Here is a 16,691-nt window from a genome sequence, read left to right as displayed (position 1 = left end):
TCCAGAATCACCTGTTTTGTGAATATCATGTGCTACAATAATGACTAATAATAATATTTTGTGAAAGCACTTACAGATGGAATTTGACATTTCCAACTTGGGTAACATGATAATGACATTGTGATGTAGAGAAATTAGGTTCTAGGATTGGAACTCTCAAGTTAGGATTATCTTTCAAAGTTGAGAGACTTAGGAAGCTATTAAAGACAAGATAGATACATTTCCATTGCTCGCCTCCTAAACCTCTCTTTAGTCCATCTCTTTATTTTTGTTCCGTCCCTTATTTTTAGTTTAGACATCATATTTCCTGCCTGTATTTTTGCCAAGATGCGAAATTGGTTTTCCTGCCACCACTCTCATCACCTGCTGATCAGTTGTCCATAATCTCCCCAGAAGGGTTTTTGAGGAATTTAAACCTGATGCTCTGCCTCTTCTGTTTAAAAGGGCCCCTCATCACCCACAAGTTGAAGGTCAAGATCACTGACATGTTCTTCGCGATTGTGTGTTTAATTAGCCCTTGCCTATGACAGCAGTCTCTCTCATTGTCTTCCACACTGCCCACATTACACTTGTGCCTGGCAGTGGACTTGTTACCCTGGTAAAAAACAGACACTTGCGTCTCTGCACATTTCTGTACATTATTTGCTCTTCTCGGAATACCTCACCACCACCATCTTCCTCTGTTTGAGCTTAACTAGCTTCTGATGGTCTTTCAAATACTTGGTCAAGTGTTGTTTTTTGCTGGCAAGTTTTTGCTCATCTTCTTGGCCTCAAAAGTATACATTCTTCTTATTACTGAGAGGAATCTCAGGATCACTCGGGCCTTTTCCACATAGAATTGTCATGATTCATTAACTCAAAGGGCTTTCTCAACTAGACCATGAATTCCTTGCTGTTAGGGAAGCATCTTTGTGTCCTTCAACATCTGGTACAACCTTGGCTTTCAAAAAATGTTACTTCGTGAATGCATTCATTTAGAATTTCTATCATTTGGTCCAAATTAAAAACCTTCTGGCTTCAGTCAGACTAGGTGATCTGAACAATAAAGTTGTAGTAGTAGATAACTGTCAGAAGGTTCTGTTGACATGAGGGGTAGATGGGGAGACTGGGTCTCCCCCACTCGCATGATATGACATCCACTCCTTTGTGAAGCAGTAAGATAAGGAAGGGCTTCCCTGGTGGCTCAGAGGTTAAAGAGTCTGCCTGCAATGCGGGAGACCTGGGTTCAGTCCCTGGTTTGGGAAGATCCCCTGGGGAAGGAAATGGCAACCCACTCCAGTATTCTTGCCTGGAGAATCCCATGGACGGAGGAACCTGGTGGGCTACAGTCCACGGGGTCACAAAGAGTTGGACACGACTGAGCAACTTCACTTTCACTTTCAAGATAAGGAAAGGCCAACGATGAAAAGTTAGGTATAGCTGGTAAGAATATGAGGTTATCCCACTGTTTTTGAGAAGCAGAAATGAAGTGCCAAAGGGCCCTGCCAGCATGATAGGATGGTTAGAGGCAGAATTGGGGCGAGAACCCAGTTATCTTACTCCCCAATCCAGTAGTCACCCACTTGTCTTTTCTACTCTAGCCTGACTTCTGTTTAGTTTTTGGAAATAAGCTACTTACCATGCCAACTTCCCACTTAATTGGTCAGGCTGTCGAGATTGTTCTCACCTGGGGAGATTAGTCATGTCAGCACCTAGGGAGATTCTCCTGCTTTTGGGGGGGCCATGGAACACTTCACAAAGGAAAAAAAAATAGCATAGGGACTGCAAAAAGGCTATTGACTCTATTCTTTCATATATATCCCACTGGCATATTCTCATGAAATTGCCTCCTATTTTCCTCTCATTTTCCTTCCCCTGCCTTCCTTAAAAAAAGAAACATCCGTATAACTTATGGAAGGGCGCCAACATCAGCCAATGCATATATTAAAGTTTTAAATCAGTTATTGTTCTAGTACACACCCTGGGGTTGAGAAAGAAAGAACATCCAGGACTAACAAACCTGATTGTTCTGGCAAAGTTGCCATTCAATTCCTGCTGGCATTTCTGGGCTTTTCTTTTCCTTTAATATTCCAACCTCATTAAAAAAAAAAAAAAGTTAATGGCTCAAGTAGCAGTTTTTCACATTACTACTTCATTCAGTTTCTCTGTAAGAGTTCTACCTCCTCATCTCGTGAGGCTTACCCAGAGGGCACAATCCCCAGAGTTTGCTTACTTAGATGCAGAGACAGCTGTCAGTCTGATGGTGAGTTCATTAGACCATGAATTATTCCTCACTTTATTAATTTCTGAGCAAGGGAGAGACTCAGGCTTGGGAATATGAACCCTTCACAACTTGGCATTCTAGGCTGAGAAAAACACTTAATCATAAAGTTAAGAAATCAAATTACAACTGCGTATAACTTGTGAATTTTTTTTATAACACTCTGAATTTTAACTTAACAGCTACTCTGAGTTGGACCTATACAAGTATTCTGATAAATACTTTTTTAACATTTGTTTTGTTTTCTTAGGCAAATACTGGAAGTCGCTAAGGATGGCGGCGACACCAAGGGGCTGTGCTCTGGCTGGGGCTCAGCTGCAAGAGGAGACAGAGACTGTTTCTGCCCTGGCCTCCCTGACAGTGGATGTCGAACAGCCCTTTGCTCAAGAGGACAACAGGTATGAATCCAACATGGGGAGGGGGGTCACTACTTCCGGTTACATCCAGGCTCATCATTAGCGCTCGTGAACCTCTCTCCAGGCGCTTCTTCACCTGACTCCTCCACTTTCACCACCTGTCTTCTCAGAAGCCATGGAGGCCACAGCGCATGCTGTCGGCTCTCAGGAATTGATGTTTCATTCTCCGCAAGAAGCACAGAGCTGGAGCATGTGGTTGCCGTTCACAGAGATATAGAGGGATGAGATAGATGGTGAGAAAAATCACTCCTTGGTGGATAATCTAGTGCAGATCATTATGGAAAAAGCTTCTTATGGACTTTTTTCCTTAGTTATCTCTGTTTTTCAAGATACTATTTTTCTTTTTCTCATATTTCTGAAACTACTGATATTAAGGAGAGCAGAAGCTGGAGGTATGGCTTGTCAACTGGGTAACCTTCTATGACTGTCCATGACATACAACTACTGGATGAAGAGAAAAGTTACCTCCCAAGGAGATAGGAATGTGTGTAAAGGAATGTGTGGACTTGGGTCTGATATTATTTTACTTTATGATATGAAGGAGTTGATTTTAATAAGTCTTCATATGAATACCTTTCAGGGAAAAAAAATGGTGACCTAAGATTGCTTCTCCTTTTAAGAAATGTATGTACATTTTGGTGTTCAACAGACCAGGCTACATTCAGGATTTTTTTCACATGTACTAAGACCAAAACCCCACAAATGTACGAAAAGTAACGGTGCTCTCCGCGGATGACTTCAGAGTCACATTTCTTCAGTTTAAAGATGACTAGGTGAGGCTTTACTAAAGCTCTGCCAGCTTGCACTTGTAAATTGCTTCTGAGAGTGAAATTGAACTCCCTCCGTCAATAACATCACCGTTAATTACACAGATCCTGCTACTAGTACATAGGTTGGCAGTTTTCCCAAGAATGCACAAATTCGAACAGTTTTAGCTTTCTTGCTTTTACTGGGTATTCAGAGTTTAATGTATTTAACATCTTGCTTTGTCCATAAAGAGCAGGAGATACATTGAATAATAGATTTCATTTTTGTGTAATTGTTTTTTCTTACTACAGCCACTTAAAAAGGCATCTTCATATGGGTATCTGGAGCATAAGGGAAAACTTATTTTACATCTGATAATATGAACTAACCCCCTGCTGTTCCCAGCTAAGAACCAAACCAAGTTCATAATTCAGAGGTGTTGTAGTTATTCCCAAGGCCAAATACAGTTAGTTGTCTGTCATTTGAGGGCTGTAAAACTAAGGAAACTAACATCTGTTAGTGTTGGATGTAAAAGGAGCATAGCTATTCTTCAGAATTCATTTAATATAGAGAAGCAAAGCTAAATTCTAGCCTGAGTGAAGTGAATTAAGTCATTTCTCCCGTTAAATTGCAGAGCTTAGAATAATTAAGAATGGTCAGTCCTGTTGTGAGCCCCATGTAATATAAAAATCTCAGGACTTTGGAGGAATTGCTCTATAAGCATGCTTGTTTATCCTCAGGTACATAGCATGCTTGACTCCTGATAAACCACAGGGACTTGACCCTGACTTCAGTTCACAGTGATTTTTAAGCTTCATCTGATGGCAGAGAAAGAATGGGGGGTAATGTGAAAGTTTTGATGTACAGGGGAGCAAAGCTGAAGTTTGTGGCTTGAATTCATGTTTCTTTATCATCAGTTTTAAACAGATTGTATCTATTTTGATTGATTTTTCTTGTGGGAAGGAAAACGGTTTTGCTTGAAATATTTTTTGTGGCTTTGAACTCACTTTTTCAGCAGTGAAAAAGAAAAATTCTTCTAGAACTGGCTTTTGCATTTCTGTTGAACCATGTATGAATTTCATCACAGAGAGTCAGACAGGGAAAACCCTTGAAAGCCACAGAGCATTTATTCTTTTCACAGGAATGCTATCGGAATTGTCCTCCTACTTGATATAGGAAAAAAATGGCTTTCACAATGAGGTAAAGAAGTAGAAATGTTCTTGGGCCTTTGTTATGAATGCAGTGTTGTAAGTACACAGGAAATTGAAAAATTAGAAAAATCAGAACTAAATGGATGGAAAAGGGTGAAGGCAAGATTCTTTTTATAGGAAATTTCTTGCCAGTTATTTTGGAGAATATATTGGTGTTTGGAGTGAGATGACTCATTTTGCACTAAGATTTTGGGTAAAGCAGCTCTTTTCCTGGCCAACTCATATCTGACTCATTTACCACTAGTGAATAAAGGATAAAATGCTCCTGGCTAGGAACCATTGTAAGTATTTTTTGTTCATTTTTGGGGGGGGGGTGGGCGGTGGATGTGGGGAGATGACAACACAGTGCAAAGTGTTGGATCATGAATAATAAAATATTAGAAAAAGGCTGGGGATTCATTTTGGGGATGGTTGACTGAAGTATAGTTTTCAAAACATAACTTTCAGGTGGCAAAGGACTTGAGCAGGAAGGAAATGACTGGTGGTGGGTCAGCAAAAAACAACAGGACAAAAGTAACCTAAGTGGAACTAACATATATGTTCAAAGAATGTGAAATAGGACTGGTCACACAGAACATTTCGTTTGGGAGAGAAGACTGTGAGCTTAGCTTTTTTCACGTTTGTCAGGGGACTGCACCTTTAAAAGATGATAGTTTGCATTGGTCAGGTATGTCTCAAATGCTTCTACTTTGAAAAGACCAGTGCAGTACTGAGGTTTACTCTTGGATACCAGTTCAGGCCCTGTTGAAAATCAAGAAAAAGTTCTCTCTGGCAACTAAGACTTCAGAATGATCAACCCCTAAGTTACTGGGAGCATATTTACACTCTGGATTTTCTGACTGTTTTTTAATCAAAACAAAGTTAGGTTTTCAAATGTCAGTTTATTGATTATAGTGTCAGTCACACAGCTGAGCTACCAGGGAAGCCCATTCAGTCACACTGGAACTTCATCATTTCATCTTCAACTTCTGTCAATTTTTCTCATGAAAGAGATGATCTCAAGTCATTATATTATACATAATAAGCATGGGAAAATGTGTCATTTTGAATCTTGTCATTCTGTTTTTTGAGCAACTATCTCATGGATATTTTTTAGAAGTATAATAAGTTGGAAACTTCTAAGTATCATCTGCTTTGGCTTTCAGTAGCTTATCAGTAGTGGCAAGGACTTGATAACCCCATTTTCCTCTATCTGGAGATTTATATAGAAATAGAGACCTATTAAATACACATTTATGTCTAATAGAAATACAACTTTGTTTTCCATGTTTTGGGATTGTCTCTTCAGGGTTTCTGGAAGCTAGATGTTGCACCAGTTATTCAGGTTTCTGATTTTCCTCTATGATACCACTGTTTTGAGCACTTGATTTATCTAGCCAGGCAAACATTCCAGTGTTAATTTTATTCTTAATTTTCATCCAGTGTCAACAATTCGTTAGTTGAAAAGTGGGCTGAGATTAGGCAGCTCCTGGTAAAAGAAAGGACAATATATCCTTCTTACCTTCCTGTCCTCCTCCTGGGACCATCATTTTTCTCTGTGTTCAGTGCCTAAAAGTGTGTTCTTGGGACATGTGTGAGCTCTTAGGGAATAAATCCAGTGTGTTTGAGTTTCTTTACGAATAAGTGTTTAATTTGAAAAAAAGAAACTGTATGCTTCTTCACTGTTATCTGCTTGCCACTACGGAGGAAGAGCAGAGTGTGACTCTGGAATCAGCTTTGTGCGTGCTCAGTGACTTCCGCTGTCTGACTTTGCAACCCCGTGGACTCTAGCTTGCCAGGCTCCTCTGTCCACGGGGTTCTTGAGGCAAGAATACTGGAGTGGGTCGCCATGCCCTCCTCCAGGGGATCTTCCCTAGGTTCAAATCCCATCTCCAAATTAAGCAGCATGTGCCTGATCAACAGTTATTATCTCTCTGGGCTTTACTTTCCTTGTTTTTAAAATGAAGGGAAAATTTCATAGGGTTTTGAGGATGAAATAAGATAATTCATCTTAAGAACTTAACACTTGACACATGGTAAGTACTCAATATTAAGGTTGACTTTTATTATTTTTCTATCATTTTCCTGCTGCTTCAGTTCGCTTTATTTTTTCCCTCCCTTAATATATTGTTCACCATCTAGTGACCTACAATATTAGAAATAGAATGTCCCTGGGCATCTGGAAGTTTAACATTTAATATGTTCATAGGTTAAATCAGTAGTGTAGTCATTAAAAATAAGAGATTGATAATCACTAAGCAATAAATTGATTCAGTTAACTAATCTTGTGATTAGCTGACTTGAGAATTGTTACAATGCCCAATACATTGTAGGTAATAAATACATAATGAATGAGTTCAAGACAGATGACAAAACATTGTTAAAATGGTAATGACAATTCGTAGTGATATGTGACCTTTCTTTGTCTTATTGTCTCTATTTACTATTTTCTGAGGGAATCAATGTTTTTATCTTTCTATTAGTTTTCAAAATGTGTGGTTTGTGTGTTTTATGTTTTTCTTCCATAGTACCATTGACAGTATCCATTTTTCAGATATGGTGGCTAACCAGAATCCTTAGTATTCATACCATAGAGATGGATTAACTGAGGAAACATGATAGAGACAGGAAAGGGAAAGCAAAGTGTCTGAATGGAGAAAGGGATTGTCTTGGGTGAGGTGAAGGGGATATGAGAATGATGCTGACAAATGACAGGATTATTCTGTGACCTGCAGCAGGAGGAGGGAGAACATCTGGTTCATTTAAACATTTTCTGATTATCTTCTACATGCCGGACAGAGTTTTGGGAGTGAGGGTCATAGAGTTTCCATGGAGTCTTCAAAATTTTCACATATTTGGAGATTGTATTAATTTTCTCTTACTATCTTAAAGAAAATATTACTACAGACCTAGTGGCTCAAAATGACAAAAAGGTCAGAAGAGTGACAAGTTTCTGGGTTAAAGTATAGAGGCTGGCCAAGTGTTGTTCCATGTTAGAGGCTCCAAGGGACGAGACTGTTTCCTTGCCTTTCCCAGTTTCTAGAGGCTCCTGCACTCCTTGGCTCATGACCCCTCCTTCCTCTGTCTTCAAAGGCAGCAACTTCACATCTCTCTGACCCTTCTGCCGTCGTCATCATCATCTCTCTCTAATGAAGGAGGAAAAAAGCTGGCTCAAAAGCAGGGAAGTCTCTCTGCTTGTAAGATCCTAGAGTGGATCCACCCAGATCATCTCTCTGTCTCAAGGCCCTTAATCTTGCCATATTTACTAAAGTCAGTGTTGCTATGCAAGGAGACATATCCACAGTTTCCAGAGACTAGGACATCTTGGTGGGCGCTATCATTGTTTCTACCACAGGATCAAACATAAACATAACCAACTACAGTAAATGATAAGTCATTTGATAGACTGAGCTACAGGATAAAAGAAGACTTAACATAGGCCAAGAACTGCAGAACAAACCACAGAGGCAGGACAGCTGAGCTAGGGTAGAAAAATGGAGGATTTCACCTAGTATATAAGAACAGAGGCATCCAAGATAGAAACAATAGCTTGAGCAAGCCACCTAGTTTTTTAAAGTTTTATTTTACACTGGACTATGGTTGATTCACAATGTTGTGTTAATTTCAGATGCACAGCAGAGTATATACATGTATCTATTCTTTTTCAAGTTATTTTCTCACTTAGGTTATTACAGACTCCTGAGCAGAGTTCCCTGTGCTGTACGTAGATTCTTGTTGGTTATCTATTTTAAATATAGCAGTGTTTACATGTCGATCCCAAAGAGTTTTACAGTACTTGGTCCTACATTCAGGTCTTTAATCCATTTTGTGTTTATTTTGTACATAGTGTTATAGAGTACTTTAATTTCATTCTTTTACATGTACCTGTCTGTCTAGTTTTCCCAGCACCACTTATTGGAAAGACTGTCTTTCTTCCATTGTGTGGTCTTGCCACCTTTGAAATAGATTAAATACCTGGTTTTGATTTGCATCTCCCTGATGATTAGTGATGTTGAACATCTTTTCCTGTACCTGTTGGTCATCTATTAAATATATATCTTCTTTGGAAAAATATCTTTTCAGATATTCTGCCAACTAGGGACTGTTGTGAATAAAGCTGCTGTGAAGTTGTTTTGTTAATATGGAAAAAACACATAACATTTACTATTTGAACCATTTAAAGTATACAGTACAGTAGTATTAACTGTTATGCCCATTGTTGTGTAACGTATCTCTAGAACTTTATCTTGCAAAACTAAAACTCTATACCTATTAAACAAATTTCCTTTTCCCCTTGGCCTAGCTCGTGGTAACCACCATTCTAAGAATTTGACTACTTTAGATATATCATATGTGAATCATGCAGTATTTTCCTTTTTGTGCCTGGCTTACTTTACTTAGCATAAAGTTGTCAAGGTTTATTATCCCTGTTGTAGCATATGACAAAATGTCTACCTTTTTTTATGGCTGAGTAATAACTCATTGTAGGTACATACCACATTTCCTTTATCGATTCATCTGACAGTGTTGCTTCCACCTCTGGCCATTGTGAATAATTCTTCAATGAATTTAAGTATGTAGTCTATCTCTTCAAGATCTGATTTTGAATTATTTTGATTATATACCCAGAAGTGGAATTCCTGGATTATATGGTAATTTTTTTTAACTTTCTGAGAAACCTAAGTCTTTATGAAACTTTTGTATAGGTTTTTACTTTGTGCCATTTTCCTCTCCCACCAGCAATGAAAGACAGTTACATTTGTCTTATATCCTCACCTGCACGTGTATAACGGGTCCTTATTATTTTAGCCTTTCTGGTGGGTGTGTAGTGATAGTACCTTGTGCTTTCAAATTTTCTCACAAAAGCTATATTCATGTCCATATCAGGCCTTCTTGGCACACACTCTCCCTTGTGATTGGAGTACTTAGCTTGTCTTATTTCTCTTCTCACTGACCCTTCACTGGCCTTTACATTGTCTTTAAAGTTCAGATCACATATCACTTCCTCTTCTTGGAGAATTTTCACTGACTGTCGATACCAAAATTAGATCCCGTCCTTCTGTTCTATCAGTACTACATCTCCCCCATACCTCTCGGACATAGAACAGAGGCAGGGGTGTATCACGGATACTCAATATAATTATTTCTTTAATCACTGAAAGTTTCAGTACTCTGAGGAGTGTGCCAGCATTGGTGGAGATTTGAGGCTTTGGACCTCTCACAGTAAACTATGGCAGCATTCGGGAAAGCAGTTTACTACCATTTTTAGTCAACACAAAGCAAATAACCTGGTAATCTTGCTCCTAGAAATGTATATTGAAAACATTCTCATCCAGGGTAATTACAGCACATGTACTAAGAATACAGCTTCTTCATGAAAGGCAGAAGGGAATCATCAAACCCAGTGTCCATTATTGGAAGAACAAAGGTCAAAATGTGAACGTTACACATCAAGAAGATGCCATGTATCACTTGGCTGCTACAGACTAGATAACCATAACTGCATACAGTGATGTTTATATAATAAGTGTACTCAGAAAATTACACAACAAATGATAAAATTTACATAAAGTGAAAATATATGTCCATAAAACAATAATATATAACTTTAAGGAATCCTATGAACAGAACAATATACATAACAAGAATTAGATTGCTTACCTTGGAGGAGGAACAGGAAAGTACAGGGATTAAATTAAATCAGTAAACCAAGAGGAAATGTGTCTTAAAAATAACATTAATATAAATTAACAAATGCTGCTTTAAAAATCATAGGAAACTAAATACCCCTTTAAGGAAAAATACAAGAATTTAAATTTATGCTATATCTTGTCTCAAATTCTTTATGCTTTTTATTTTTGTAAATTAACTACTATGCTTGCTGGCCTAAACTAATCTTTCACATAATGTATGAAGTCTTTGGCCTTCATCAATAGAGGACTGTCTGTGTTCACTTCTACTTACTGTTGTAGAAGTTTATGTCTTTCAGCCAGCTGAACTATTATACAAAAATTTATCTTTGAAGGTTATATTTTACAGTTATTCGTGACTTTCCTGTATCTCCACCTCACCCAATTGCAAATGGAATTAAATCCCCATACTGAAGATTCATCTCTCCCTTTCACCCCTCTCTTACCACAACTGTGTTTCTGTTAATCAAGGTAAACTTGGTATCTTTCCATAGAAGAATAAAGTGGAGAGCCCCCACATTTCCAGAGTACCAAAAACAGACATTTAAGGGTCATCTTTAACCAGTTCACTTTCTAAGTGTTTAATGAAGGTGATTTCTTAACTTAAAAGCATATGCAGACATGTAACAGGGATTAGGCAACAATAATACTGTGTCCATTGAGAGCTATGGATATGAGAACACCCAGAGAGCAGATCAGAGATTATTATTTCAGTTTTAAAGAGACCATGACTTACAGGTAAATTTTAGAAAATGGGAGAGCTGGGACCCTCAACACATGGCATCTGCCTTGAAATCCAGGATATTTTCCAACTTGCTATGCTACTGATACTACTTCTGTGTTTCAAGACACAGAGATTTGGCTGGTTGAGATTCATTTCATTAGAATGTAAATTAACTATTTTCCCAAAAGTGGTTAATTAAAATGACTTTGAAGAGAGGATAGTGAAGAGAAGTATCTTGATGGCAAGCTTTTTATATTGTACCTCAAAGTCTTCATGTTTTAACGAAAGCAGCTTCATTCTGCAGTGAATGGTTTGTGCTGAAGACACTTTGCTTACCTCCTCAGAGTCTAGGCTGAATGCCTGGAGAATGCACAGATCTTCCACCTAAGGCAGATATGTTTTCTTTACTTCTTTGACCCCTGAGACATTATCTACTCACCACAGTCTCTGAAATTCCTGCTATAATTAAGTGCTAGATGTGGGGGAAAGATCATGTTGGTGTGGCTTTGGGTTAGAAGTAGGAAAATTCAGATGGAAGGAGTATTGTCACTAAGACGACAGAAGAACTGAGCCTCTGTCCCCACCCCACCCCCACAGAGATCAATAATTAGACTGCTCTCCATGAACAGAAACAGCCCTGGGAGGGCGTAGGTGTCCACCTTAGAAACATCCGCAACAGAGTAGAACAAAAAACCTGAGAATAACTGGACAAAAGAGCTTCATTTTGTCTGTGTCATCCCGTCCTCCAGGCTGGCATTGCTCAGCGCCAGGAAGGAGAAGTTTCCCTCACCAACAAAGGGAGAATAGGGTGACTGGCTTCCCTAGCTTTCTGGGACACTGCAGGAAAGACCCAGTTCAGTTTCACTTCGCCCAGAGATGAGCAAAGCTGAGATGTATGGAGATGACTAGGAACAGAGGAGGAGGGCGGGGGGACTACCAGGTCCAGTCCTGCAGTGGGAGCAACCATAGCTCCAAGGAGCCCCGCTGCTTCCACCACGGAAGAAACCAGTGCCCAGTACAGTCTCTTTCAACTCCCTGCAGATTTCTCCACTGAGGTTTGCCCCTCACTGGCTTTCACCTCCATGGTCATCAATTGCCTGAGTTTCTCCTCCATCCCTCCCCACCACACACACAGCCTGGGACCCTTCCCAGTGGCCAGTCCCAGCCTCTGAGGCTGCACAAGAGCAGGGTGCCAACCTGTGCACGTCCATGCTCTCAGCCTGCCCCCCATTACCAGCCTTCACGGCTGCGTGTGCATCTAGCAAGACCTGCAATCAAGGATGTCCATGCTGACAGTCAGGCCCCCCAGAGGCCTCTGGGCTTTCAGCTTTCAGCCCTGTCTCTCGTTACTGGCCTGAATCTCAACTCGTGCTCGCTCCTCCAGCTGTGTACCTGCACACGCCCAGCCTGGCTCGCATCACAAACCTCTACTGCATGCTCACCCCTGTGGTGAGACCCTTCATCCATGGGAGTGAGTGGGGTGATGTATTCAAAGTGCTGAAAGAAAGAAAAAAAAAAAACTGCCAACCAGAAGACTTTACCTGCCAAAGTTGTCCATAGAAATTAAGGGGAGATAGACTTTCCCGAACAAAAAGAAGAAAGTTGAGCTAGTTCATCACCACAAGACTTTTCTTTCAAGAAGTGCTGAAAGAGAGTTCTTCACACTGAAAAGACAGTACAATAATTACTAACATGAAATCATATGAAAATATACAACACACTGGTTAAGCTAAGTGTATAGTCAGATTCAGAATACTCTAATATGGTGATGTGTTAAACACAACTCTACTTAAAGGCTAAAGTACAAAAATATTTTAAGTAGCCATAGTAATTTATTAATGGATACACAGTATCAAAGTATAAATCATGACATCAAAAACAAACTAGAGAGAGGAGGAGTGAAAGTATATGTTTTATATGCAATCAAAGTTATTAACAGGTTAAAATTAGACTGTTATATCTATAAAATGTTTCAAGTAAGCCTCAGGTTAACTGCAAAGCAAGAACCTATAGTAGATAAAGAGAAAGGAATTAAAGCATACCACTATGGAAAAATCATCCATTTTAAAGGAAGGCATCAAGAGATGAAAAAAATAAAGTACAAAACAGCAAGAAAACTATATAGTGGTACTAAGTTATTAACTATGAATAATTATTTTAAATGTAAATGGCTCAAAGTGAAAGGACCTCTGTATTCTAATGTTCATTGCAGGCTTATTTAAAATAGCCAAGATAAGGAAATGTGGTGTATACATAAAATAGAATATTATTCAGCCATAAAAAATGGTTCAACATGGGTGAAACTTGAGAGCATTATGCTGAGTAATATAAGACAGAGAAAGATAAATGCTGTATGATCTCACTTATATATGAAATCAAAAAAACACTGAACTCTGTATGAGGTGATGGATATTACCTTAACTTCTGTGATGATAATTTCACTATATGTGTCAACCAAACTATCGTGCTGTACACCTTAAACTTACACAGTGAGGTATGTCAGTTACTTTTCAATAAAACTGGAAGAAATGTTAAACTCATAGTAGGCTGAAAGTTACCAAGGGCTGGGAGATAAGGAAAATGGGACAATGCTGGTCAGAATGTGGAAGCTTCCAGTTATAAGATGTCTAACTGCTTGGGGATCTGATATACAGCATGATGACTTACAGCTAACAATGCTATATTGTACACTCACAATTTGCTAGTATTCTTAATGTTCTCACCATAGCAACAAAAATGGTAATTATAGGAGGTGAAGGCTGTATTATTATGGTAAACATTTCATAATATATATGTGTATCAAATCATCACATTGCCTTAAACTTGTAATCATCAAACTGTGTATCTCAATAAAGCTTGGAAATAACATAAAAGTTCAGTCTTTATTGGAGTATCTGATTTGAGGATTATATACCTATATAATCCATGTATTCTCAAATGTAAATATGTTCACATGTTTATGAATAAATTAGCTTACTTAACTGTTTTCCTTAATTTAAAAATTTTCTTCTGGGAATGCTACTAATTTTACTTTGGAAAGATTTTACTATAGGATGACTTATGACTCATTTAAAAACTCTTTACATTATATAGCAGCTCTAAACACTTTCTCACAACCTCCTTATCCAATACACTCTTGGACAGGCTATAATTTCTCTAAGAATTTTTCTAAGTATTCCACATAGACTCATTTGGATATCCTTTTTAAATAATAATGAATACCTAACATTTCTCATTCTTTTGTGGATGCATTAAAATTTTTTTACTGTTCCATGGATAAAATCTTTCAATGTTTTAAATTTATTTTTAAAATGCTAAATTAAAATGGCAGCTACTTTATTGATACATATAGAAATCTTTTTTTCTTTATATGTATAAAACAACACATCTATATTGTTCATTTGCCTTCATTAACAAACATTCTAATATGAAAGTAATGCATTACAGAATATTGGCAATTAGATACACAGTATGCAAAAGAAAATTAAAACCATCTACCTGTTATTCCACCATCGAGAGAGAACTGCCATCCAATTATTGTGCTTCCTTATGGTAGCATAGGCATAACTCTGTACCATTCAACACAATTTTATGCTTATGTTAGATGATGAAGGGACAAATCCAAAGTATTAAGTAACTACTGTCTCATAGTGTATATTGTTTAGAAGTCAATTTTACTTCCTTTTTTAACCTTCACTAATTCTGTAAGGAACATCTTTCTTCCTCAGGGTTTTAAACATGAAACCACAGCCTCCCAGAAGTATAGTTACAACATTAGCAGTTGCACTCTTAGCAGACTGCAGAGCTCAGACGCATACTCCGTTCTCCTGACATCTCAGACCCCAACATTCTTCCCCCAGCAACCCAGCTCCCTCATATATTTGGATTCCGGCTACAGTTTGTCCTTTTGACTAAATTAAAAATCATTCTAAAAGTTTGCCTTGAAACACCCTCAGAGTGTTAGTAAATTAAAGCTAAATCTCAAGTATAAATTTTCAAGCAATTAGTTTTGGTTTTGCCGGAGCAGAACACCCCACAGATGATGCCGAATAAAAACTATTTACACACTATGATAGTGCATTTCTTGTAAAAACGTTGGGTCTGTAGCAGTGATTTGCTAATCAAATTCAGAATTTGATTTGAAATGCCTCCGGCAGGCAGCCAATCCAGTTATGAAAGAACAGAAGCAAAAACCAGAACCCTGGTGAGTCTCCCCCAGAAGCTAGCTAGGTCCTTTGCTCTCGTTAGCAAACTGGTTCCATAGGAAATCACTGCAATTGCTCCTAAAATAAAATGTCGTTAATTTTTTCAATAAATTATTGGACTGTACGAGACACAAAACATGTACATTTTGGAATCTAGAGTTATAAAATATTCTGACATGTTTTAATATAAACAGGAACATTTCCAATGATTGCTTGGATCGAAAATGTTTTTCCACTTGACATTTGTTTATACTTCCTAGGAAAGAAACTCTATTTATGGATAACTGAATAACACAAATAAACATCAGAGAGAGCTGAAAAATCAGCTTTGATTATGCATGAAAATCTACAATGTCATTGTGTACTCTTATGCTGTGTTCTGATTGCCTGTTTATTTTTACAGAACTGCTGGTGAGCCTATGGAAGAGGAGCCAGCCCTCTGAAGGGCCAAGGCCTCCCCAGCCCCCACCCCGATATTTCCTGTGTGTGACATCATTGTGTACCCCCCACCACCCCAGCACCTTCAGACATGTCTTGTCTGCTGCCTGGGTGGCACAGATTCGATGGAACATAAACACTGGGCACAGAATTCTGAACAGCAGCTTCACTTGTTCTTTGGATGGACTTGAAAGGGCATTAAGGATTCCTTAAAAGTAACCGCTGTGATTCTAAAGTTACAGTAAACCACGACTGGAAGAAACTGCTTCCAGCATGCTTTTAATATGCTGGGCAACCCACTCCCAGGCCCAGAAACATGCAACACAGCATTAGATACTGTTAATTACAGATGCTGTGACAGCCAGTGAAATTTTGGGCAAAACCTGAAAAATACTCATTCCTGACATTCTGATCAGTTTTTTATTGGGTAATTTTTTGTCAGACAGTCTTAAATTGTTTACAGGATTTGCTTTCAGCTATGAACGGACAGCAGTTCCCGACAGATCACGCGGCTTGTTTTGTTCTGTTGTGTTTGTTTTTGGCCTTTGTTTTAACACATGGTTCAACTCTTGCTAGTAAGAGTCCAACATGGAGGAACGGAGATGAGGCTTTTTTCAGGGGAATAAAACACGCAGTATCGCAAAGTCCAGTGGCAAAAGAACGGCACACACTGTATGTAATTTTCTGAGCAGTCATGCCGCTTCCCTAGCATCCCTCCCTGAGTTCCGGCACAGGAACTCTGCAGTTCATTTGGGACGATGGCTCCGTCCTGCCAACCCCCTGCCCCTACCCCCGCTCCACGTCCCGGGCTCCGAGGACGGTAGCTCTGAGCATATGTTCCACGGAGTATTTTCACTGTCTTTGAAAAAGTGTGTGTCTTTTCAGAGGCCATCTTAATTTGTTCCAAATCTATCAAGAACTTCTCTTACTTTTATTTTAGTCTTCCATCACTTCCTTTCTTCTTGCCTTTCATCCTTCCTTCCTATTAAAAAAAAAAAGGTGAGGATTACCCACAATCTCC

The 16,691-nt window shown here is 38.7% G+C and overlaps 1 protein-coding gene across 17 annotated transcripts in view; it reads left to right on the top strand.

Annotated features, from left to right (window-relative positions):
* Positions 1-16,172, top strand: part of HDAC9 (histone deacetylase 9) — a 972,671-nt gene extending 956,499 nt beyond the window's left edge. For 16 of the 17 annotated variants that reach the window (XM_070470395.1, XM_020901439.2, XM_070470453.1 and 13 more), the window contains 2 exons: positions 2,511-2,658; positions 15,636-16,172. In XM_070470395.1, the coding sequence (XP_070326496.1) occupies positions 2,511-2,658; positions 15,636-15,675 (188 nt within the window). In that variant the 3' untranslated portion in view covers positions 15,676-16,172. Of the gene's footprint in view, positions 1-2,510; positions 2,659-2,740; positions 4,931-15,635 lie in introns of those variants that run through there. The other variant, XM_070470391.1, reaches the window with a different exon arrangement.
* Positions 16,173-16,691: the final 519 nt, after the last annotated feature.

The sequence above is a fragment of the Odocoileus virginianus genome, chromosome 1 (genome assembly GCF_023699985.2).
Source record: "Odocoileus virginianus isolate 20LAN1187 ecotype Illinois chromosome 1, Ovbor_1.2, whole genome shotgun sequence".
Classification (NCBI taxonomy): Eukaryota; Metazoa; Chordata; class Mammalia; order Artiodactyla; family Cervidae; genus Odocoileus; species Odocoileus virginianus.
Note: the sequence above shows the minus strand (reverse complement) of the source record. Positions and strands in the feature narration are given on the sequence as shown.